At 44.3% G+C, this 25795-nt stretch overlaps 1 protein-coding gene and 1 long non-coding RNA gene across 3 annotated transcripts in view; one reads left to right on the top strand and one right to left on the bottom strand.

The window, feature by feature from the left end:
• Positions 1-1408, bottom strand: part of LOC311514738 — a 56212-nt gene extending 54804 nt beyond the window's left edge. The window contains exon 1 of the long non-coding RNA XR_014709929.1: positions 1354-1408. This is a non-coding gene — a long non-coding RNA (uncharacterized lncRNA). The remainder of the gene's footprint in view (positions 1-1353) is intronic.
• Positions 1409-17304: 15896 nt separating this feature from the next.
• AKR1D1 (aldo-keto reductase family 1 member D1) overlaps positions 17305-25795 on the top strand; it is a 54659-nt gene continuing 46168 nt past the window's right edge. Inside the window, exon 1 of one of the 2 annotated variants that reach the window (XM_084617429.1) lies at positions 17305-17752. In XM_084617429.1, coding sequence (XP_084473555.1) covers positions 17660-17752 — 93 coding nt within the window. In that variant the 5' untranslated portion in view covers positions 17305-17659. The remainder of the gene's footprint in view (positions 17753-25795) is intronic. The other variant, XM_084617428.1, reaches the window with a different exon arrangement.

Raw genomic sequence — 25795 nt, 5'->3', positions numbered from 1 at the left:
GTTTGGGAACCTTAACAGACCCTTCAACAGGCCTGGTCTGTGATTTTGATTTTGATTAGATACAAAACCAGAAGTCAGGCATGGTATGTAGGCAAGTAATTTACATGGGTCTAGAGCTAAATGTCTGGTCTATGCTTAGAAGTTTTGGCAACATAGTGTCAGTTAGGAATGTGAAGGGGGGAAAAAGTCACAATCTTAACTGACAGTTATGCGAGCAAAGCCCGAGTGTAAACACAGTTATAACCAGCAAATAAGTCCTTTTGCCAGTATAGCCTTAAAAAAAACCCCACACACCACACAGGAAACTGGTTTAAGCCATACCACCTGCAAGAGGACTCTTGCTGGTATAATATCTTCACTATACTAGCAAACTGTTGGCAGCATAGACCAGGCCACAGCCTGGGCTTATTCTCCCCTTTTCTCAGGAGCCATTTGATACTGTGACTCTGGATAGTCAATAAGGATAATGGGGGACGTGGAGGAAGAGTACAATGGATCAGGAAAGGTAGCTCTTTCTCCTCTTGACCTGTTGCCATTTGCATTCATATGACTGTAGCTGGAGGCTCCAGTCAGAACGAAGAGGGCTCCACTGTGCTAGCTATTGTACAGATATGGTGCCTGATTCCACCCTCACACCAGTTTTACTCCAAAGTAACTCTACTGAGGTCAGTGGCAGCGCCCCCAGTTTATACTGGTGTAAGTAAAAGCAGAATAGTCTGTCAAGGCTAAATCCCCACTCTGGCACTTTGAGAACAGAAGGTGGGGGCCCACAAGGATTCTAAAAATTAATATGGGCCACTCCAGGCTTGTATTAAACTCCCAAGCTTACAGCTTTTCTCTGACCTTGGCTTAGTAAACGCTGCTACCATCCCAGTGCAAAACCCCCACCACTGCTTGGATCCAGGAAGGAACACTTGGGAATTCCTCCCTATGGGGTACCCTCAAACCCTTTTACCTCCCTCCAGGGAAGAGCTGAGAAAAAAACAACAAAGGAAATTAGCTGTAGCCACCAGCTAATCAAACAGTATATGCACAAACCTCTTGGACACCAAAAATCTAATCCTATTCTTTGAAAAGGTAAATTTTATTAAAAACAAAAAGGAAGAAAATACATCTGGAACTTATGCTTATGCATAGATTTTAAAAGAGTAATTCCAAAAATTAGACACCCAAACTAGCTGGGGGGGGGAGGGGGAGGGGAGGGTCAGCTTAAAGGTTACAAGCAAACAAAAGCATCAGGAGTTAGCACAGAGGAGATCCACAAGCCAAAATAAGAAATACACCTGATAGCGTCTAACTAAACGTTCACTATCCAAATTATTTTTTCTGGGTATGGAAGATACTTTTTCATACCTGGTTCAAACCTTACACAGCATTCCTGCTTATAGCATTGCTGCTCCATGTCCCTCCAGCCCAGAGAACAACAGACAAAGGGAAAGTTTCTTTCCCAATTTTTAAAAGTTTTAGCCTTCCCATTGGCTCTTTTGGTCAGGTGCCCACTTTTTTTTATTTTCTCTTTACCTGGGGGACTTTTAACCCTTTACAGGTAAAGCAAGAAGAGAACAGCTACCAAGAGGGATTTTACAGCTAACTGGCTGGCTGGCTAGTCATTAAAGGGAGCTACCCCCCACTTATCACACAGTTCCTCAGGGGCCTTCAGACAGTGGTACAAACAGTAAGGGTGAGGATAAGGGAATGGAGCAATGCAAACAAGATTAAATTTGTTAAGATTAAAGAGGTCACTTGAATGAAGAGTCAGAACCTTTACAGGAATGTGTTTAGGTAGCTGTAACATCCCTCCAGTGAAAGCTGAGTGACAATCTCTGGTCTCAGTTTGCGGATGCTTCGGTGCTGCTGAGGACCCAGTGAAATTTCACTATGGAGTGATTTCTAACAAGAGTGTGGTCAGTTTCCTTCATGGTACATCTACCGTTTGAAATCCAGGTCCAGTCATGGTTGTTCAGGCACCTAAATCAGAAGCCCATAACAGACAAGCCCTCAGCAGCACAAAATGAGCATTGAGTAAGCATGCAGAGATGGGGTTCCATGTGGTTAAAGTCTGTGCAAGAGGTTGTCTAACAAGACCACACCTTCAGTTCAGTGTGGACCACCAGTGTGTGGAGGAAGGTTGCTCCTTCCACAGTAACTTGATCGCTTTGTGGCAATGAGCCTCTGATTCTGGCAATCATGATGGTATGAGTGAATTCTTTGAAAAGACCTTAGACTAGTTGTCACTTAGCTCTCACTGCATTTTCCAATTCCTTGCAAGACAGACATCCACCAACAGTACAATGTGCAGCATTTATCCAGGGATCCTGTGGACAGCCTAAAGTAAAACAACCTGAATCCTGCCTACAGTGCCATTATGTGCCTGGCTGGCAGCCATAAACAGCCTTCTAACATCCCCATCATGAAACCAGACAGTTCTCCCTACTCACTGAGGGACAGAAAACAAGTTATGAAAGTGTGCTGAACCATGCACCCTCTGACATGGCTGCAGACCCAGGGACAAACACTGATCCTCCATTGCTCAGGAAAGTATGAAAGGCCACCCAAAATTTAATGAACAGACATGCTGCTGGACCTGATGATATTCCACCCAAGCTGCTCAAAGATGCCGTGGAACCAGTGAGCATCAGCCTGCATCATCTTAAAAGTGTGGGTGTCAAACAGAATGGAAAGACTGCATCATAGTGTCCCTGAATGAGGGCAAAGGATCTCTCTCTCTGAGTGGCAACTACAGGTCAATCTCATTGTTGTCAGTTCCTGGAAAGGTCTTCACCCACGTTCTGCTTGGTAGGATGCAGCCACTTCTTAAAAGACATCATAGAATCATAGAATATCAGGGTTGGAAGGGACTTCAGGAGGTCATCTAGTCCAGCCCCCTGCTCAAAGCAGGACCAATCCCCAACTAAATCATCCCAGTCAGGGCTTTGTCAAGCCTGACCTTAAAAACTTCTAAGGAAGGAGATTCCACCACCTCGCTAGGTAACACATTCCAGTGTTTCACCACCCTCCTAGTGAAAAAGTTTTTCCTAATATCCAACCTAAACCTCCCTCACTGCAACTTGAGACCATTACTCCTTGTTCTGTCATCTGCCACCACTGAGAACAGTCTAGAGCCATCCTCTTTGGAACCCCCTTTCAGGTAGTTGAAAGCAGCTATCAAATCCCCCCTCATTCTTCTCTTCTGCAGACTAAACAATCCCAGTTCCCTCAGCCTCTCCTCATAAGTCATGTGTTCCAGTCCCCTAATCATTTTTGTTGCCCTCTGTTGGACGTTTTCCAACTTTTCCACATCCTTCTTGTAGTGTGGGGCCCAAAACTGGACACAGTACTCCAGATGAGGCCTCATCAATGTCGAATAGAGTGGAACGATCACGTCCCTCGATCTGCTGGCAGTGCCCCTACTTATACATCCCAAAATGCCACTGGCCTTCTTGGCAACAAGTGCACACTGTTGACTCACATCCAGCTTCTCGTCCACTGTCACCTCTAGGTCCTTTTCCGCAGAACTGCTGCCTAGCCATTCGGTCCCTAGTCTGTAGCGGTGCATGGGATTCTTCCGTCCTAAGTGCAGGACTCTGCACTTGTACTTGTTGAACCTGATCAGATTTCTTTTGGCCCAATCTTCTAATTTGTCTAGGTCCCTCTGTATCCTATCCCTACCCTCCAGTGTATTTACCTCTCCTCCCAGTTTAGTGTCATCTGCAAAATTGCTGAGGGTGCAATCCACACAATCCTCCAGATCATTTATGAAGATACTGAACAAAACCAGCCCCAGGACCGACCCTTGGGGCACTCCACTTGATACTGGCTGCCAACTAGACATGGAGCCATTGATCACTACCCGTTGAGCCCGACAATCTAGCCAACTTTCTATCCACCTTATAGTTCATTCATCCAGCCCGTACTTCTTTAACTTGCTGGCAAGAATACTATGGGAGACCATGTCAAAAGCTTTGCTAAAGTCAAAGAACAACACGTCCACTGCTTTCCCCTCATCCACAGAGCCAGTTATCTCGTCATAGAAGGCAATTAGATTAGTCAGGCATGACTTTCCCTTGGTGAATCCATGCTGACTGTTCCTGATCCCTTTCCTCTCCTCTAAGTGCTTCAGAATTGATTTCTTGAGGACCTGCTCCATGATTTTTCTAGGGACTGAGGTGAGGCTGACTGGCCTGTAGTTCCCAGGATCCTCCTCCTTCCCTTTTTTAAAGATGGGCACTACATTAGCCTTTTTCCAGTCGTCCGGGACTTCCCCCGATCGCCATGAGTTTTCAAAGATAATGGCCAATGGCTCTGCAATCACATCCGCCAATTTCTTTAGCACTCTCAGATGCAACGCGTCCGGCCCCATGGACTTGTGCACGTCCAGCTTTTCTAAATAGTCCCAAACCACTTCTTTCTTCACAGAGGACTGGTCACCTCCTCCCCATCCTGTGCTGCCTAGTGCAGTAGTCTGGGAGCTGACCTTGTTCGTGAAGACAGAGGCAAAAAAAGCATTGAGTACATTAGCTTTTTCCACATCCTCATTCAGTAAGGGGCTCACACTTTCCTTGACTTTCTTCTTGTTGCTAACATACCTGAAGAAACCCTTCTTGTTACTCTTAACATCTCTCGCTAGCTGCAACTCCAGGTGTGATTTGGCCTTCCTGATTTCACTCCTGCATGCCCGAGCAATATTTTTATACTCTTCCCTGGTCATTTGTCCAATCTTCCACTTCTTGTAAGCTTCTTTTTTGTGTTTAAGATCAGCAAGGATTTCACTGTTAAGCCAAGCTGGTCACCTGCCATATTTACTATTCTTTCTACACATTGGGATGGTTTGTCCCTGTAACCATAATAAGGATTCTTTAAAATACAGCCAGCTCTCCTGAACTCCTTTCCCCCTCATGTTATTCTCCCAGGGGATCCTGCCCATCAGTTCCCTGAGGGAGTCAACGTCTGCTTTTCTGAAGTCCAGGGTCCGTGTTCTGCTGCTCTCCTTTCTTCCCTGTGTCAGGATCCTGAACTCGACCATCTCATGGTCACTGCCTCCCAGGTTCCCATCCACTTTTGCTTCCCCTACTAATTCTTCCCGGTTTGTGAGCAGCAGGTCAAGAAGAGCTCTGCCCCTAGTTGGTTCCTCCAGCACTTGCACCAGGAAATTGTCCCCTACATGTTCCAAAAACTTCCTGGATTGTCTGTGCACTGCTGTATTGCTCTCCCAGCAGATATCAGGGTGATTGAAGTCTCCCTTGAGAAGCAGGGCCTGCAATCTAGTAACTTCCGTGAGTTGCCGCAAGAAAGTCTCGTCCACCTCATCCCCCTGGTCCGGTGGTCTATAGCAGACTCCCACCATGACATCACCCTTGTTGCTCACACTTCTAAACTCAATCCAGAGACTCTCAGGTTTTTCTGTAGTTTCATACTTGAGCTCTGAGCAGTCACACTGCTCCCTTACATACAATGCAACTCCCCCACCTTTTCTGCCTGTCCTTCCTGAACAATTTATATCCATCCATGATAGTACTCCAGTCATGTGAGTTATCCCACCAAGTCTCTGTTATTCCAATCACATCATAATTCCTTGACTGTGCCAGGACTTTGAGTTCTCCCTGCTTATTACCCAGGCTTCTTGCATTTGTGTATAGGCACTTGAGATAACTTGCTGATCATCCCTCTTTCTCAGTATGAGGCAGAAGCCCTCCCCTCTCGCGTGCTCCTGCTTCCTCCTGGTATCCCACTTCCCCACTTAGCTCAGGGCTTTGGTCTCCTTCCCCCGGTGAACCTAGTTTAAAGCCCTCCTCACTAGGTTAGCCAGCCTGCTCGCGAAGATGCTCTTCCCTCTCTTCGTTAGGTGGAGCCCGTCTCTGCCTAGCACTCCTCCTTCTTGGAACACCATCCCATGGTCAAAGAATCCAAAGCCTTCTCTCCGACACATCACCATTCGTTTACTTCCAGGATTGAACGGTCTCTACCCAGGCCTTTTCCTTCCATGGGGAGGATGGACGAGAACACCACTTGCACCTCAAACTCCTTTATCCTTCTTCCCATCATCCACAGCAATCAGGTTTCACTGTTGGGCAGTTGATAACGGATGCTGTATTTACCCTCCAGCCTCTGACTGAGCTGTACTGAGAATTTAACTGCCCACTTCACATGGCATATATCAACATCAAACCAGCCTTTGATTTGGTCAACAGGTCAGCACTTGGCTCGCACTGAAAGAAGTTGGAGTTCCAGATGTTTTGCTAAATCTGGTATGCAATCTTCACACTGATTCCAGTGAGAGAATGCATATTGGTTCATGAAAAGAACAGGAGGACTTGTGGCACCTTAGAGACTAACAAATTTATTAGAGCATAAGCTTTCATGGGCTACAGCCCACTTCATCGGATGTGTCGGAGAAAAACACAGTTCCCACTCTCAGGTTGGGTGCGGCAAATCAGATACACTTTATTTCCTCAAGCAATTGCACAGAGGGAGAGAGTGCACTAGGACAGAGGGTTTCCCTGACCTAGGCAGGTCTCTCCCAGATAAACAATTAGAGCAAGTATTTAGATCTTTATTACAGACAATAATAAGCAACAACTGCACATTGTTTATATATATTCCTTCATGATATCTTATTTTTCTTACCATTTTTCTTATAATCTGCATTCTATTCTTATCTAATACAAGGTCACAACAGCCTCTTTCACAGTTGTTTTCCACTTGCTTCGCAGTATCCCCTCTTCTACAAATCTCACGTTATTAAAGCTAGAGTTAGCCTGACTCCTGCTCATTTCAGAGGCCTGCATAAATTCCCTTTATCTACTTCCACAGATGCATAGAATGGAACATATAGTAAGAAGATTATGTATGTATGTATAATTAAGATGAGCTATTATCATCAGGAGAAAAAAACTTTTGTAGTGATAATCAAGATGGCCCATTTAGACAGTTAAGGTGTGAGGACACTTAACATGGGGAAATAGATTCAATATGTGTAATGACCCAGTCACTCCAAGTCTCTATTCAAACCCAAGTTAATCGTATCCAGTTTGCATATTAATTCAAGCTCGTTGGAGTCTGTTTTTGAAGCTTTTCTGTTGCAGAATTGCCACCCTTAAGTCTTTTACTGAGTGGCCAGAGAGGTTGAAGTGTTCTCCTACCGGTTTTTGAATGTTATGATTCCTGATGTCAAGATTTGTGTCCATTTATTCTTTTGCATAGAGACTGTCCGGTTTGGCCAATGTACATGGCAGAGGGGCATTGCTGGCACATGATGACATATATCACATTGGTAGATGTGCAGGTGAACGAGCCCCTGATGGCGTGGCTAATGTGATTAGGTCCTATGATGGTGTCACTTGAATACATATATTCAAACTTGGGTTTCAATAGAGACTGGGAGTGGCTGGGTCATTACACATATTGAATTTATTTCCCTATGTTAAGTATCCTCACACCTTCTTGTCAACTGTCTAAATGGGCGATCTTGATTATCACAACAAAAGTTTTTTTCTCCTCCTGATAATAGCTCATCTTAATTAATTAGCTTCTTACCGTTTGTATGGCAACTTCCACTTTCTCTGTATGGATATATCTTCTTAGTATATGTTCCATTCTATGCATCCGATGAAGTGGGCTGTAGTCCACAAAAGCTTGTGCTCTAATAAATTTGTTAGTGTCTAAGGTGCCACAAGTCCTCCTGTTCTTTTTGCGGATACAGACTAACACAGCTGCTACTCTGAAACCTATTGGTTCATAGTTTTTGCTACATTTCTATACAACCTTAGGCCTGCAGGAGGGATGCATTCTCACCCTGGCACTATTCTGTTGAGCTATCAACTGGATATTAGGACTTGCTGCTCCACACATCAGAAACAAGGTTGATCAAGAAGCATTCACTGACCAAGACTATACAGATGATGGTCTTGCTTTAGAATTTCAGTCCTGCCCTCCAAAGTGTCCAAGATGCTGCCCATGCTATGAGGTTAAACATCTCATTGCAAAAGCCTGGGGTCCAGAACCTCAGAGCTAGGCCACCAAAACCTCTGGTGCAGGTAGGGTTGAGTACTGGGGAGAGGGTTGAGAAGTTCATCTACCTACGCTGCCAGCAGAGTTCAAACGACCACAGGAAACTGGATATTCTTTGATGAATAGGTCTTGCTGTCTCCTGCATGCAGTCCATATCTAGCTTATGGGTGCAATTATGTCTTTGTCCTGAGACAAAGTTCAGGATCTATCAAACCTGTATTGCTATATGGATCAGAAACCTGGACCCACTTTCAGGCAGACTTGGACTGGCTAGAGGCATTCCATATACCCTGGCCCTGCCAAATGCTGAGCATAAAGGGGTTTGACTGTGTGAACTGTCATAATGTTGCAGAGATCTGGCCTTCCTTCAGTCACTCATATTCAAAAGCAACATTGCATGCTCTTCAGCCACGTCACCAGGATGAACAAAAACACTTCCGCACACCATGTTCTCAAACTCTTCACTGATGCACAAAGAGGTGTGCAGCCAGACCGTACCTGGCACCACTTGTAGGGCTGCCCCAGACATTCATGGATTCTCAGGATTGAGCCAGATCTAGGAATTTTACTGCATGCTGCCAGGTGCGACGCCATCAACCATGGTCACTCTGGCTGTCACAGCTGTTCTCTGGGTGTTTGATGATGACGCCCTCCAGAGGTTCGAAGGCCCTGTCTACACTGAGGGATTTCAGCTATCAGCAACAAGCCACCAGTATAATGGCATCAGTACAAAGCCCCTCATAGGCAGATGACACTGCTGTAAATCACAACTCCAGCAGCTTTGCCTGTCTATAGGAGGGGTTTGTTCTGGTGCAGCTACACTGACAGCTGTAATTAGGACACATCTCCAGTACAGCAATGGGATATTTTTAAATAAAATAATGATTGCAGTAAAACAAAGAGCATGTTATTTAGCGGTTTCTCTCCACGCAATATTCATTCCTTTCAGCACATAAATAACTGGTCTATCACTATACAGTTTTCACATAACAGTGGGAAGTTTGCAAAAAACGCCTCTTAGTAAGCCTATTGATATCACACTTCCTATGCAACACTAGGCTGTTATCCCGCAGGGCATGTGGCCTCCTCATTGTGTAACAAACAATATGAACAAAGGGAGAAGAGTACATACGCCCACACATGAGTAAATCCTTAGCCATTAACTAAAGTATTAACATGTACAACATAATAAATTGTTTGTCTCATCGAGTCTCCTTGTGAGCTAGACTACTATATGTAATGGTGATAACTAGATTCTGGGTGGTAAGAATTACAGTAGAGAAACCTCATGTAAAATAGGAAATATAAATCGTCCCAAAGGGGGAAAAAAGCCATGCAGAATTCAGTTTGTTTCTACACTGGAGATGGGGTGTAAGAAAATCCTCCTTCAATTAAAGATTTGCTGCATTCACAGTGCAGAGATTGCTTCACAAAGATAGATGGTGGGTTAGAGGATTTTTTTTAACATACTTATTGTATTTTGTGATTATGTACAATTGATTTTTTTGTATTTATATGCTAGAATAAGCATATATATAAGAATAAGCTAGTGAGTCTCCCCACAGCAACCCAGGCTCCCATGGCAGCTCTTACCATGGCCAGGCTCCAGCTTCTGGCTTCCTGGGAGAAAGAGGAGGAGCAGGGGGCAGGGCCCCAGTTCCAGCACTGGTACCCGCCCCCCCCTTCCACCCAGGTTCCAGCACTCCTGCAGGGGGCCCCCCAAATTGGCCAGGGCCCCAGACACAGACCCCAAGTGTTAATCTTCCACTGGGTATACATGATGAGAAGAGAAATGCCAGTCATAAGTATACCACCAAAAGCTCAGTGCTAAGGAGCTATAACAGTATATGATAGATACATGCCAACATAGACGGACTGGTCTATACAATTTGATGATAAAGGTCCAGTTGAGGATATGCAAACATATAAGGCCAAATTTCAACATGCAATCCAGCACCTAGCTATATAAACAGTACTAAAATACAGCTTACAGAAAATGGATGCACAGCACTGCTAAAGCAGTATAGCCGAGACCTCTAGTCAACATAGAAGTACAAGAGTTTAAAGAACAATTAAGAAGAAAGACTTACAAAAACCCCAAGGTTTTAAAGACTGCAAATCAAATACCTCCAAATTAAGTTTAACATCAAACACATACAAGACATAAACGAGGACTAATTTTATACCTCCCCTACCCCCAAACAATACCTTACTAATTTCTCAAAATGATTATCAGAACAATGAATCACTCAAGGCCTTTACCTACACCCCTTTACATCACCTGTACTCAGCAGCATACATCTCCCCTCTTTCTAACATCTTCTCTTTTTCTCCTGATGCTTGAATAAGGCTGTATTTAAAAGCCCCCTCCTCTTCTCCCAGTATGCTCAGCAATAGGATATAAAATGAGAAAAAGGAACCTGTGGAGTGACTTGTTTCTTCAGGTGCTCTTTTGGATAGTAATCTTATTTTACGTTGATAAGGTGTTTCTTTAAAGTAGTTATATTTCTTTAGTACTAAGAATAATTCAGCTTTTTAGGAAAGGGATATTTGATGCATTTTTCTCTTAAAGCTCAGATCTCAGGGCTTTGTTAAAAGATATATTAAACTAAAATAAGCTTGTTAATGAGTGGATTTCTTCTTTCTAAAACCTTCGTATTATTGCTTACAATCGTGTGTTTGTCTAGTCAGAGTATACATAAAATCCTCTCTCTCTCCCCAGAGCTCCATAGGCTGTATGGATTGCTCTCCAGGCTGGTTCTTCTGTGCATATTTTAAAAGCGTAGTTGAATGCCTATTTTGGAATTCTGAACCTATGGTATGATGCTACCTCACCTTAAGTAATGTTAAGGTTAGTCTGAAACCTCACTGTTCTCTTCCTAGGAAATAAACTGAAACCACATAAGTACTGAATAGCTGTTGGCTAATAACTCTAGTAGCTGATCAAGAGCTTAGTACATAGATGCTCTTCTCATTTTTAATGGAAGCTGCTAGATTGTGTGCTCCTTGGAACACATGGACAACTTATTTAGATCCCAATTAGCAACTGAGTTCCCTTGAAAACCTAGCCTCACATAGCTACTACTAACCTGAGCTGTAGGTGAGAGGCTCCAGATCTCATTGCTAAACTTATCCAGAGTCCCTTTTTCCTAAATACTATTTTATAGGCTATTTATGCCAGCTTAAAACACACTAGTAATTCTAGCTTCCAAGGAGTAAATGTACCATCAGGATTGTTGTTTGTCTTTAAACTGTTTTAATAGTTCAGCTTTAGAGTTAAAAAAATGTAACTTTCAATCTGTTTGCCGGTCAAAGGTGGAGGTTGGGCTCACTCTGTGAAGATATAGGAAAAGTAGAGCAGAGAGGCAGCATACAATGCTGTGTGTGATACAAACATGTTCTAGTCCACGTATAAGAAACCCTTCTATGTGCTTTTGGTCAAGACTATGGGAAAAAGCTGGATGAAATAATTGAGAATCAGACTCCCTTTAACTTCTTTGACAACTTTATTCCAAGCTAGGTATGGCATAGAAACTGCTCTTATGTTGGCAGATCTACTCCTGGGGGTTGATATAAATCAAGTGTAAATACTGATATCAGGTCTCCCAGCTACCTTTTGATACTGTTGATGTTGACCTTGAGGTGGTTTTGTGTTTGCAGTCCTTAACAGGAGTTGCTAGGACTGAGTTTTGGTTGGCTACTTCTTTTATGAGTCATCCCAAAGGGCAGGGTTACTCTACTTTCCCCCAGTTGTCCCCTTTTGTGGGGTGTGACAAGGAATTAGTCTATCACTCTCTTAAACAAGTGTGTGTAATTGAGAGAGCTGAATGAGCTTGGGTAAGGATGGTCCCCATATTGTTGACAGCTGATTTTTAGGATCATTCATCTTGATATTACAGCTAATCTAAGGAATGTGGTTGGGCACCCTTAGGACATGGGTGAGGACTTGCTGCCTGATTGGTTTGGTTTTTTATTTTTAGTAGTAGACAGATGAAGGTAAGGTGTCTGGGGAGCAACTGGAGGATTTGGCTGAGGTTATCAGGCTCCTCTCCCCTGGGTGACATTGGGTACATACATCCTATGTACCCACAGCTTCAATGGAGCTGGTGGGAGGTTAGAGTCTCAGTTGCTTTTAGGTGAGCCAGTAGTAGCAGTGACCAAAACTTCTTTCTATCGACACTTGGCCAGCAGGCTGTGCTCTCCTCTTTTGCATGAAGACTTAATCAGCTCTACATTGGACTTCTGCAGTGCATTCTACCTAGGGCTACACCACAAATCCATTTAGAAGGTCAGAAGTCAGTGGCCCACTTGTCAGGATGAGTATTTCACCACAAGGACACAAGTTCTGGTTTGAGATCTGCCCTGGCTGCCTACTTGCTTCTGGGTAGAATTCAAGATGTTTTCTGACCTACAAAGGCCTGAATGGCTGCCTCTGCAGGTAGTATCTCCTACTACTACTACAGAGAAGCTCAGCAGAGATGGCCAATCTGGATCCTCCTTGATACAAAAGGTGGATGCTAGCAGGATATTCTCCATGAGCATTCTCTGTCCCTCCCCCAAGTCCAAATTAGCATGGCTCTAGTGATTCTCAAGAATTCTACAAAGGTAACTCTGATTTATCTCCATATATTTTTAAGGCCAGAAGGGACCATTGTGATAGTCTAGTCTTACCTTCTGCATAACACAGGCCATAGGACTTCTCTGTATGTATTCCTGCTTCAAATCCTATGGCCACGTTTTGAATGAGTGCCTATCTTACAAAAACATCCAATCTTGATTTAAGAATTGCCAGGGATGGAGAATCCACCACCACACTTGACATATTATTCTGATGGTTAATTACCCTCCCTGTTAAAGTATGCCTTATTTTTAGCTTGAATTTGTCTACAGTTTAACTTCGAGCCATTTGATCTTGTTATACCTTTGTCTGCTAGACTGAAAAGCCCTCTTATGAAATCTGTGTTCCTCGTGTAGGTACTTAGGACTGACATGATCACAATAGATTCAGCTCTTTGAGTCTCTTACTATAAGGCATGTTTTCCAATCTTTTAATAATTCTTTGAGGCTCTTCTATGAACCCTCTCCAACTTATCAACATCCTTGTTCAAGTGTGGTTACCAGAACTGGTCACTGTATTCTAGCAACAGTTGCACTAGTGCCAAATAAAGAGGCAATATAACCTCTTTACTTCTATTTAGGACTCCTCTGTTCATAGGCACAGACTGCCCCTCTGCCTGGTGGGTGCTTGATGCCCTGGCCCTGCCCCTTCCTGCCCCGCCCCCTTCCTGCAAGTCCCCACCCCACCTCTTCTCTGCCTCCTCCCCTAAGCGTGGCCTGTCCCCACTCCTCCCCCTTCCTCCTGGAAAGTCCTAAGTGCCGCCAAACAGTTGTTAGGGGGTGGGTGGTGTGAAATGCTGAGAGGGAGGGGGAGGAGTGGGGATGGGGCATCCTGGGGGAGGCAAAGGATGGGGGAGCTTGGCTGCTGGTGGGTGCGGAGCACCCACGGAGTCGGTACCTATGCCCCTGTTCATACATCCAAGGATCACATTAGCCCTTTTGGTCACAGCGTTGCCCTGGGAGCTCATGTTTTGCTGACTCTCCCCCATGATGCCCAAGTCTCTTTCAGAGTCACTGCTTTCCAGAGAAGTCCCCACATCCTGTAAATGTGACTTATAGTCTTTGTTCCTATGTGTATGACCTTCTACTTGGCCATATTGAAATAAATATTGTTGCCTGGGCCCACTTTACCAAGTGATCCAGATTGCTCTGTATCAGTAACCTGGCCTTTTCATTATTTACCACTCCCCGAGTTACCTGCAAACTTCAGTAATTTCGTTTTTTCCAAGTCATTTAAAAAAAAAAAAAGACAAATCATGTCCTTGGCCCTACATGTGAGACCCCACTGGAAACGTAGGTGCTGGTTGATTCTCCCTCTTATAAATACATTATGTAACCCGTTTTTAATCCACATAATGTTGGAGTTTTTGTGTCGTTCCTTAAGGTGCTGTACAGTACCAAGTCCAATGTCTCTCACAACTCTAAGTATACACAAACTATCTTTATTGACCAACTTGTAATCTCATCAAATGATGATTAGTTTGACAAGAGCGGTTTCCCATAAACCCATGTTGATTGGCACTGATTATATTCCCTGCCTTTAATCCTTTGCATCTCACATCAGCTGTAGCATTATTTTGCTGTGACACAGAAGCCCGTTGGTGCCAAATGGCAGCGGGATCACTGTTCATTACAAGCAGCTCCTGTTTCAGACCTGACAGCCTACTGAGGTGAACTTGTGAAGTTCCAGGTCCCGCTCCACAAGTTCCATGATGCATGCATACATAGCTAGTCGAGAGTGGCTCCAAACCGGCAGCCACAACGCATATAGCTACACTATGTAGTCTGGAAAGATGTAAATTAGGCCTGTAAGGACCTGAGAGAAATGTGCACAAAAAGAAGTTTGCATGTGGTACTTCAAATATCAATCCTTTAAGAAGGTGGTAGGTACACAGACCAATAATGATTAGGAATGCCTGAGCTAGGCCACTGATACAAATGGTCTTGAATGCTTATGGATCAGAGTTGTCTGTGATTTGGAAACAGACAATACCATATTTGACAGTGCCATTCTTCTCTTCCCGCCCCCCCCCCAGGTGCACTCCTAAATAGGTTCAGCCAGTGACACTCATACATGCCTCTTCAAATTGCACACCTGCTACAAAGCAAGGAAGTGGGGTATTAGGATGTATAACAGTGAAATAACCTACACCACAAAGTTGGGGGTTGAGAAACAATTCTGCTGAGTCTCCATTTCAATTGGATATAAGGCAAGACCCATAAAATGTTTCTACATGTGTAGATTTAAAAGCGGAGCGAAAACATCAAGACCTTAATTATAGGATAGAAAATAACTAGATGAAGCACAAATGGAGCTGGGAAATCTATTTACACTGTGGGATAAGGGCATAACCTAGGTGTGAGATTAGAAAAGGAGAGACTTAAATTGGATTTCAGAAAGGGACTGTCCCCTTGGGGACATCATTGGTATGTGGGATAGCTTACTGTAACAGAGCAGGAACTATTTATGTGAGGGATTTTAAAATTCAGAATAAATAAATGAAGTAAATCATAATGGGATAAAGTTAGAGAAGTTAGGACTTCTGCCCACAGTGAATGGACCATTCATCAATTCCCTGTGCTCTAAACTTTCTCCATTGCTATCAAAATGCATTAGTATAGTAGCATTTTTCCTTATTTCATGCCTCTAAAGCTATTTGGGGGTGGAGGGCTGCAGTCATTTGTGATTGCAATATACTAACTCAAGCACCTAGAGTGCCTAACATTAAGCTCTCAAATCTGTGTTTAGCCATGTAAATAAGTTGGCTTGTTTCTCTTCTCCTCTCCCCCTTTCCTAAAATATCCAGCAGCTCTTACTGAAGTCAGTGGAAGAGGTTAGATGCTGTTTCCCCCTTCTGAAAAACTGGGGCCCTTTAGACAGCTAACTATGGATTTAAAGGCCTAATTAAAAAATAAAATAATCTGTGCTACAATGTCTGGTGAGGAGGGTGTAACACACTTCTGTGCTGAGAAGAGAGACTGAATCTTATTTCCATCCTGGCCCCAGTGCCCTGGTCCTTTTGTATTTAATGTATAAATGGGTGGATTGCAACTGAATGAGTCCCTAACACTTTTTTGCTTGATGCTGGGACAGAACTGTGAAAAGGTGCTTAAATGAGACTAACCAGGAGAAAGATTTTTATGCCTGGATGGGGGAGGACAAAAGGGCCGTATGAAGATTAGGTACAGAAAAAGGCACATGCTGAATACATTTGAAATGGAAACTAAATTGGCCAAGGGATCTCCTGAGTGTTTTGATGCACATGTAATTCCAATTGACTTCAACAGTGGGCACATGCAACAGCTGAAGAAGTGAACCCTAAATGTCAGTTTCTGAACAGCATTAATAGGAAAGGAAATTCAATGTGCCTGTTTACAAATACAAGTTTAGCACAGACAGAAGTGATGGGAATAACTGGGGCTTCATGCTAGTAACTGGGGTATTAATAATCAAAGGGATAATCTCTACTACTAATATAAAAAGCAATGAACAACTGGTGCCATTGACTGAAATGCTAAATTGAATGTTGCTCTTGTGAATCTTTCACATGGGTTTGGAGTTGTCCTTTCATTACTGGAAGAAGAATCATAGAATCATCGAATCTCAGGGTTGGAAGGGACCTCAGGAGGTCATCTAGTCCAACCCCCTGCTCAAAGCAGGACCAATCCCCAACTAAATCATCTGATTTGTAAATAATGTAAAGACTGAAAAGCACCCTTTCCCCCCCAAAAAGACAACCTCTGACTTTGGGCAGGGGAATGAATTAGCCAAGTCTGATCTAGAGGCAAACAATGACAACCAGGGGATGGGTACTGGATTTCCTCTCCTGAAAGTAAAGGAATGGACTGATGTAAATAAGGGGTTTAAAACAAGTCTTCCATTAATAAAATCATGGACCATCGTCCTGAAAGTGAAAGGACTAGCATAATCGGAACCTGCATGCTTAGAGGGGCAATAGGAACAGTGAACGAATCAATGGGAGGGAGAGCAGACGCGACTGAAGGCGAATCCAGGATAGTGTAGCTCAGGGGCACGCGTGCCAAAGGCGGCACACGAGTTGATTTTCAGTGGCACTCACACGGTGCGGGGCCTGGCCACCGGTCCGGGATGGGGGGGGAGGGGCTCTGCATTTTAATTTGATTTTAAATGAAGCTTCTTAAACATTTTAAAAACCTTATTTACTTTACATACAACAATAGTTTAGTTCTATATTACAGACTTATAGAAAGAGACCTTCTAAAAACATTAAAATGTATTATTGGCACGCGAACCCTTAAACTAGAGTGAATAAATGAAGACTTGGCAGGCCACTTCTGACAGGTTGCCGCCCAGGTGTAGCTACTACATTTAATGGTTTGGCACACACCAGCCGCTGGGGAGGTGAAGATTGAGCTAAAGGCTGATGGGTAGCTCCTGGTTTGACAGGAACCATGTCTTGTTCCAAAAACCCGTATTTCCTCCTGCGATGAGCCCTGAAGTGATTGGAGGAGTCAGCAAACAGACCAACCTTGTCTGGCAGTGGAAGCCCGCTGCAAGCATAAGCCACACGCAGACCGCTCCCCGAAAACCACAACCCCCTTTCAGCCTCCTCTCTCTCCTCCTGCGCTCCTAGCACACCCTTGCTTTTAGCAGGTACTTAAAGCCACCCGGAAAAGAAAACTCGCGTGCTTTTGATGAAGCTGGTTGAACGGGGACCATCTCTCCTGCGCTGAGTCGCTCCCCCCGTGCCTAACGAGAGCGGGCAGTTAATATTTCACCCTGCTGCAAATTTGCTTTCAGGAGAATGGAAGGGCAACCCTGGCCTGGCCTGTCAGTCCTGTCCCATGACGAAGTTGGAAACGCTACCCCAGGCTGTTCTTAGAGGATCGCACGCGTGCTGCTGGCCCAGGGCAGGCTGAGGAGCCGAAGTTTTCGCTCTCTCGCGCGCGCCCTCTAGTGCCATAGCCCGGGGCGCGCGCCACACACAAAGTGGGCTCTTGCTGCTTTCATTCAGTCTGTTAGAAAGTTGCAGTCAAGTGTTTTATCATCTGCATCATGAATCTAACGGCTGCAAACCACCGCATACCTCTGAGCGATGGGAACAGCATCCCAGTGATTGGACTTGGCACCTACGCTGACCCCAAAAAAGTAAGTATCTATCCTCTACTTTTCTTTTTTATCAACACACTTATTGCTCGGAGCAGGCTGCCAGACTTTGTTCTGAGCACAAAGATCCAGGAGGACTGTTAAAAGTTGATACTTTCCTTTCAGAGGCACTGCTGGCTTAGGCACTTGCCTTACAATGCCTTTCTGCAGGCATCCTGGAGGGTTCTTTAAATTTAAGATTGTTAGCAGTTCAGGCAAAGTGTGGCCAATCTACGAACCTCTTCTGTGGTCCTCTCATTCAATTTACTGTGAAGAATTTAAAACCTCCAGTTAACAATGGTGCTTTCACATCCTGGACTACAAATATTATAGCAAAGTTTGGACTCTTTCTTGCTAACTTCCAAATATTCCCAGCTCAGTATTTTACAGCAAGCAACCAGTGATTGAAATGCTAACTAAAGCTGTGGATAATTCCTACCCCAAGTAATCGTTTCTCTTTAGGACTACTGAATAATCCCTAGCATTGATACAGCATTTTATATCCTCAGTGCTTTACAAAGATTAATTTATTATCTGGGTTGATAGCTAACTACACACCATGATACAGGCATATTTAATTGAAACTTCATAGGGCAGGCTGGTTGAGCTGGCATTTGTCTTACAGTAGTTCAGTGCTGTATTGTTATAAGATATAGAGTGCACAGACACTTTGAGATAGGTGTCAGAGTAGCAGCCGTGTTAGTCTGTATTCACAAAAAGAAAAGGAGGACTTGTGGCACCTTAGAGACTAACCAATTTATTTGAGCATGAGCTTCCGTGAGCTACAGCTCACTTCATCAGATGCATTCAGTGGAAACAGCGTTCCGCCCACCTATATATGTTTTGTTGACAAATTCTGCCCCATACAACTCTGACTTCATTAAGGTTGCACAGGCTGCTAATCAGGAAAGTTTTAAATTATTGCTAGTCATCTTGGCAGCTGCAGACTGGCTTTAGCTTAGTCCTGAGTTCCCAGAAACCCTGATTCCAGCTGAATCTGTTGAGAGAGAGATATGCTGGAGAGCAAAGTGTGCTTGCTGCACAGTGACTGGGAGACCATCTGCCTTCCCTAAACTCAGTAGCAGTTTCTGAGGCTGCAAGCTGGTCAGCAGACCTGCTGTGCTGAGCAAAAAGAAAAACTCAATTTTCTTGTAGAACACCTTACAGCTGGCTTGGACACTTTCAAAGGAATATTTCTGAAACAAAGACTCAGGATTCCTACATCCTGATTCCTGTGGCTCCCAAAAGCTGAATGCCAAAAGGTTCCAAAATATTCTGTGATCCTTGATGTGATGTCCTGGCAGTGAAATAATGAACAAATTGACTGCCTCCCTCTCAAATTACTTGACTTTTATATGCTCTGTGTCATTGTCTTGTGTGAAGTGAGATAAAAATTGTGGGCAGAACCCTGCGCCCTGTAGTACGGTATTGCAGTTAAAATGAACAACTAAGTGTGAGCCAAAACACCCCTGTTATGAAGCAAAAAGAAAAGGAGGACTTGTGGCACCTTAGAGACTAACCAATTTATTAGAGCATAAGCTTTCGTGAGCTACAGCTCACTTCCTCAGATGCATATGCATCTGAGGAAGTGAGCTGTAGCTCACGAAAGCTTATGCTCTAATAAATTGGTTAGTCTCTAAGGTGCCACAAGTCCTCCTTTTCTTTTTGCGAATACAGACTAACACGGCTGCTACTCTGAAACCTGTTATGAAGGTGATTACTTGGCCAACAACGATTTTGTACTTTAGCATATACAGTACCAATAAATTAATACACAAAGGTTAGTATGATCAAAGAGAAAATCCTTTTTGAATAAACATAGCATTGTTGCAGGCAGTACAAGACTGATCATCAGTGAAGGCTTCAGATAGTCTAACAATTAAGGCACGTTGTCTGAGTTAAGACACTTATTACTGTTGCAGAAGAAGGGACACAGCAGTGAGACAGGTTCTCACACCCAGACATTAACCCTAGAAATGCAGAGAGTGATGCCTAAAGTCCTCCAGCAGCTTTAGAATTCTATCAGATGAGTATTCAGAAGGTAGTTGATGGGTGGCTAATAGAAAGTTAAGGCTGGATTATTTCTGGCAAGTGAAATACGTTGTAGCAAAGCAGAATGTTGCATAACCTGGGGGATGGGAGGAGGAGTCAATCTGGCAAATATAACACCTTACTTCAGACATTTCACACTCTGCTTAGCACCAGTTACTCTAGGCACCTAAAGTTTAGGACTAGGACATCAGCCTTAGAACATCTTCCAGGTGCCTCACCCTCTGTAAACTGGATGGGAGTCAGATGTCTGTGGCAGGGAGAGGTTGGACTGCTGAGCGGGGTTGGCACTTGAGAAGGGTCAGGGAGAGGTGGAGAAACTCAAGGGAGTTCTCAAGGGAGAAGTAGAGAAACGAGGCAGTGGGGAAAGGGGTGGTAGAAATGGGAGGCTTGGGGCCATGGCCCCATCACTTTTTTTTACATCATATTACTGGCCATAAGGATGAGCAATGGGGGAGAGAGCATAGAGGAACAAGCAGGGGAAGGGGCAGCATGGGGGCGGAGGCCACGGTTTAGTCACTGATGCCCCCACACACACACACACACACACTTGTAGGGAGCTTCCGCTGCTCCTGGGAGGATGTTAATGAACGTGTTAGGGAGAATTGCAGGAGTGTTTGCATTGGTGGCTGGGGCTAGGGCTACACTACAGAGCTTACCACAGCAGTAAGATGCAGATGCTCTAGGCTGATGGGAGAGCTCTCTCCCACTGCCCTTGCTCACAGGGGCTGGAGTAACTATGTCAATGGGTAGGGTAGAGGGCAGAACACCTGACTGGGTAGTGATTAAAGGGTCAGCAGTTTGGAGATGGGCAGCTCACTTGCTGGGAGAGTTGCAGGGAGAGTCTGGCATTTGTCAGCTGGCAGGTGATGTCCTGACTAACTTGCACTGCACTACAGACAAGTTGCTTTGCTTGAACGTTCTAGCCATCCTGCATGGTGATGTTACACTGAAGTAATTCTGTAGTGTAGACAAGGGCATAGAAACTGCCCCTCTGCCATGGACATTGGCCAAACTGGACAGTCTCTATGCAAAAGAATAAATGGACACAAATCTGACATCAGGAATCATAACATTTAAAAACCAGTAGGAGAACACTTCAACCTCTCTGGCCACTCAGTAAAAGACTTAAGGGTGGCAATTCTGCAACAGAAAAGCTTCAAAAACAGACTCCAACAAGCCTGAATTAATATGCAAACTAGATACGATTAACTTGGGTTTGAATAGAGACTGGGAGTGGCTGGGTCATTACACGTATTGAATCTATTTCCCCATGTTAAGTGTCCTCACACCTTCTTGTCAACTGTCTAAATGGGCCATCTTGATTATCACTACAAATTTTTTTTTCTCCTGCTGATAATGGCTTATCTTAATTAATTAGCCTCTTACTGTTTGTATGGCAACTTCCACCTTCTCTGTATGTATATACCTTCTTACTATATGTTCCATTCTATGCATCCAATGAAGTGAACTGTAGCTCACGAAAACTTATGCTCTATTAAATTTGTTAGTCTCTAAAGTGCCACAAGTCCTCCTGTTCTTTTTGTGGATACAGCCTAACACGGCTGCTACTCTGAAACCTTCCTTTTCACTGGAGTATAGTCCCAGTTTCTATGCCCTTGTCTACACTACAGAATTACTTCAGTGTCACATCACCATGCAGGGGTGTGCTGTAGTTCAGTGGTTTTCAAACTGCGGGTTGCAACCCAGTACTGAGACGCAGAATGTAAGGCACTGGGTTGCAGTGGCTCTGGTCAGTACCACTGACCAGGCCATTAAAAGCCCTGTCAGCAGTGCTGCCCGGATAAGGCAGGCTAGTCCTTACCTGTTCTGACACCGCGCTGCACCCCGGAAGCGGCCAGCAGCAGGTCCAGCTCCTAGGCGGGGGGACCACGGGGCTCTGCACGCTGCCCCCATACCGAGCACTGGCTCCACACTCCCATTGGCTGGGGGTGGCGATGCCTGTGGGCAAGAGCTGTGCAGAGCTGCTTACATACATCCACCTAGGAGCCGGACCTACTGCTGGCCACTTCTGGGGTGCAGCACGGTTCATGGTGCCAGGACAGGCAGGAAGCCTGTCTCTGCACCCCTGCTGTGCTGCTGACCAGGACCACCCAAGGTAAGCCCGTGCCCCAATCCCTTGCCCCAGCCCTGAGCCCCCCCCCCCAACCCAGAGCCCCCTCCTGCATCGCAAATCCCTCATCCCCAGCCCAAAACTTGCACCCCCAGCCCAGAGCCCTGACCCCCTCCTGCATCCCAACCCCCTGCCCCAGCTCAAAGCCCCCTCCCACACCCTGAACCCCTCATTCCCACACCACAGCCCTCACCCCTGCACCCCAATGCTCTTCCCCAGCCCTGAGCCTCTCCCACAACCCAAACCTCTCATCCCCAGCTCTGTTGGGCCACAGGAATCAACAATTTTCTTCAACTGGGTCGCCAGAAAAAAATGTTTTGAAAACCACTGCAGTTATACCAACCTAAGCACTAGTGTAGACAGCACTTTGTTGGGAGGAGAGCTTCTCCCACTGACATAGCTACTGCCTCTTGCAGAGGTGGAGTAACTAAAGGCTAGGTCTACACTACACAGCTTTTAGTGACCTGGCTGTGTCGCTACAGCTGTGTCACTAAAAGTTGCGCAGTGTAGCCGCTGTTTGTCGGCTCTCCTGCTGACAAAAAAATGTCCACCCCCACAATGAGCAGCATTTGCATTGTCAGCTGGAGAGCACTGTTCACACTGGTGCTTGTTGTCACCAAAACTTTTTTGTCTTTCAGGGTTTTTTAACACCTCTGAAAGACAAATGTTTGTCGTTCAATTGCCAGTGTAGACATAGCCTAAGAATAGGATCAAAAGGTTTTCTTGTTAACGCTTTATTATTTCAATTGGTCCTTCTAGTCACTTTAGAGATGTGACACGGGCATCCAAGGGCACCCAAGGGCCAATGTTTACAGGTGACTTTGGCCATGTTAGTCTTAATTCATCTCTGACTCAACCTTGATAATTACTGGCCTGAGGTAAAGAACAAGGTAGCTGTTGGGCCTATTAAAAAGGCTGGTGTATTGGAGATGCCTAGAGAACTTGAGGTCTCCTTGGAAACAATGAAGGTTGTGCTCTTGAAGTCAAGAGGCCCTTTTGTAGGGACGAGAAGAGAAACTTTGGAGGGGGTCACGAGTCAGCTTCAGTCCTTTTCCCTTCAAAATAGGTCAACTGTCTTTTTGCCACAATATCTAATATCTAGCATATTGAAAACCTCAGATGAGCTATCCCACTTCCAGATGCTTCTGCAAGCTGCCAAAGTGCAACAGTCACAAGACCTCCAGTACGGCCTCTTCCGGTCCTAACTGGAATCTACCTTGTTGTTCCGCAAAATGAAATCCCTTTATAAAAGAATACCTCCAACCTCAAAGGTCACACTTGAATGGATTTAAGTGCAGAGTGAGTAATGATCATTTACATGAATAATTCTAATTGCTACATGAATTAACTCCCATCATAATTGTGCTCGTTGTTTTTAGCATAAATATTCAGCCAATGGAGGTCACCTTATCTTTCCACTACAGATTAGGATCAAACTTGAGGGAAGAAGTGGAGATATTTGCTGGGTTTGGAAGCTGCCTCAGTCCTATCTTCCTACTGGAACCTCTAAAGCACCTAGTGCATAGGACATAATGACTGCAGATGACTAGAAAAGCCATTGACTCATCTTCTAAACAGATGTTGCTACCTCAGGTTGCAGAATTTTTTTTTCTTCTTTGGCTCCTTGAGGAGTGCTTTGGTGAAGAGAAGGCAGCACGTGTGGGACTTTTTTGTTTGTTTCAGAGCTTGACTTTGGGGATGGCAGATGGCTCCTCTGCCAGATCAGGCTGGCTGCCTAATTTCAAAATGTGGGGGGTCAAATGTTACATCCACCCCATACACAAGCAACAGGAAGGAGGTGTAGACCATGTTCCTGGATCCACTAAAAATCTCAAAGTTCTTGCTTGGCTGCTAGGGAATACCTAATCTGGCCCCAGTCCACATTTCATTTGAGCTGGGCTACCTCTGTTTCTCTTTACTTCCTACATATGCAGTCAGGACCCTTGTCTGAAAAGCTACATGGCTCAATATTTAAAGAGTTGATGACAAGTCATGGGAATGAACATGACATACAGTGTAAGCAAAAACCTGCATTCCCTTCTCCTTTTTGCTCTTGGGACTTGCTCTATAAACAGTATCCTGCGGCTTGGGAGTCTGTTGCTTATTCCTCAAATAAGTCCTAGAATTTTTGTTGCGATCTAGTTGCCAAGAATGGATAAAGATGGGATATATTTGGTATTGGTCCCCAGCTGCTATAAAGAAGTACAGAAGCAGCCACAATTTTTTAGCAGGCAGCAGAACCAATGCTGACTTCTGGTGGGAAGAGCTGGGCTGCCTAACTTAGGAATGAGATCAGACTTGAAAAAAGACATTTAGGAGAGGAATCAACATGGGAATTTGGGAAACTTCAGTAGCTCTGGGCCTTAGTTTTGTCTTAATTTGCCCCAGCTATTTGCTGCAAAGATGGCAACCAAATCAGACTTCAGGTAAGGGATCTTTAAGCAATAAAAATCCTGCCTTCATGAATTTCTTTTGCAATAACAAAAGGGATGAGGAGTCAGTGGAAAAGATAGCACAGGCAGATGTATCTCTAACAAATACTCTTCAGGTTTTATCACTAGCATCATTGGGTCTTTTTATATTTTTAAAAAACAAACTTGACATTGTGGCAATCCTCAGTGAGGTTTTTTAAAATTCAGACTAGAACTTTGCTTGCTTTTCACCACTGGCAAAACTTATATTTATGGCTACTTCTCCCTTAGTTCTCCACTTGCCTGGCACTAGCATTGTTTGCCCTCTTGTACACCTCTGCTGCTGTTCAACTCTGGAGCTTGTAGGCTGTTCCAGATGGTACCTGTATCTCTGCCTCCTACTCTCCTTCCTCTTGGTGCTCAGTTAAGTCCTCTCTCTCTTGCCTATAGCCTCCTCTTGATTTCTTGCCTAGTGCTCTTCACATTTTATGAAATCTATTGCAATACAATGTACTTTTTCACAAGTCAAAATTCCCATTTTTTACAGGGGGAAGAAATTAAATCACTTAAGTCTTATCGTGAAAACAGAAAAATTGATGAACTTTGAACTGGGGCAAGCATGAGAATTCGAAATATTTGTCATGGGACAGAATTTTTCCTCCTTGCCACCCAAAGCAGAGTTTGACAAACTGATATTTATCAAATTGGAGAATATGCAGACTCTTCACATACAAACCCTTTTCCCCGCTCAAAAATAGCCTGGTATCTCCCTACAGCTTTGGTTCTGGCAAAGATCATACCACACTGTAAGATGAATGGATTTTTATGTTAGGGGAACATGACTCTCTCTGCTATGTGGGAAGTTGACTTTTTACTAAAATCTCCACATTGAGGACCTTATTTTCATGAATTTTACAGTTCTTTATAGAAACCAAATTAAGACCGTACGATTAATTCTTCTTTAGCTCTAACTGCTTCAGAGGCCATGCATGCACTTAGTGTTTAATGAACTGCAACCAATTAAAGATGGCACTTAGTGATATGGCCACCATGCAGAATCTCCAATTAAACAGGAGCATCCTTGTATGCGGTGTTGTAGCAGTGTCAGCCCCAGGATATTGGAGAGGCTAGGTGAGTGAGGCAATAGCTTTCATTGGCTCAGCTTCTGTTGGTGAAAGGCCATTCTGGTTTACACGTGTGTAACTGAAGGCCATTGAAAGATAGGAGTCAGGGTATGAAGTACTTCTAGGAATTAACCCCCCGCTGCCCCTGGAAATCTGTATTCCCATAAAATGATGCCTGTTGTTGTATCACTCAAAATCTGAACTTGTTTTTTAGCCTGGCCCCAGAAAAGGGATATGAATAGCATGGATTCTCTACAGGCCTAATTGTATTTCAAGCCTCAAAGTCTGTTCTAAACACTGTAGGCTTTGAGGAAACGGTTCCTCAAAT

The sequence above is a fragment of the Lepidochelys olivacea genome, assembly GCF_965140295.1.
Source record: "Lepidochelys olivacea isolate rLepOli2 genome assembly, chromosome: 1".
Taxonomy (NCBI): Eukaryota; Metazoa; Chordata; order Testudines; family Cheloniidae; genus Lepidochelys; species Lepidochelys olivacea.
Note: the sequence above shows the minus strand (reverse complement) of the source record. Positions and strands in the feature narration are given on the sequence as shown.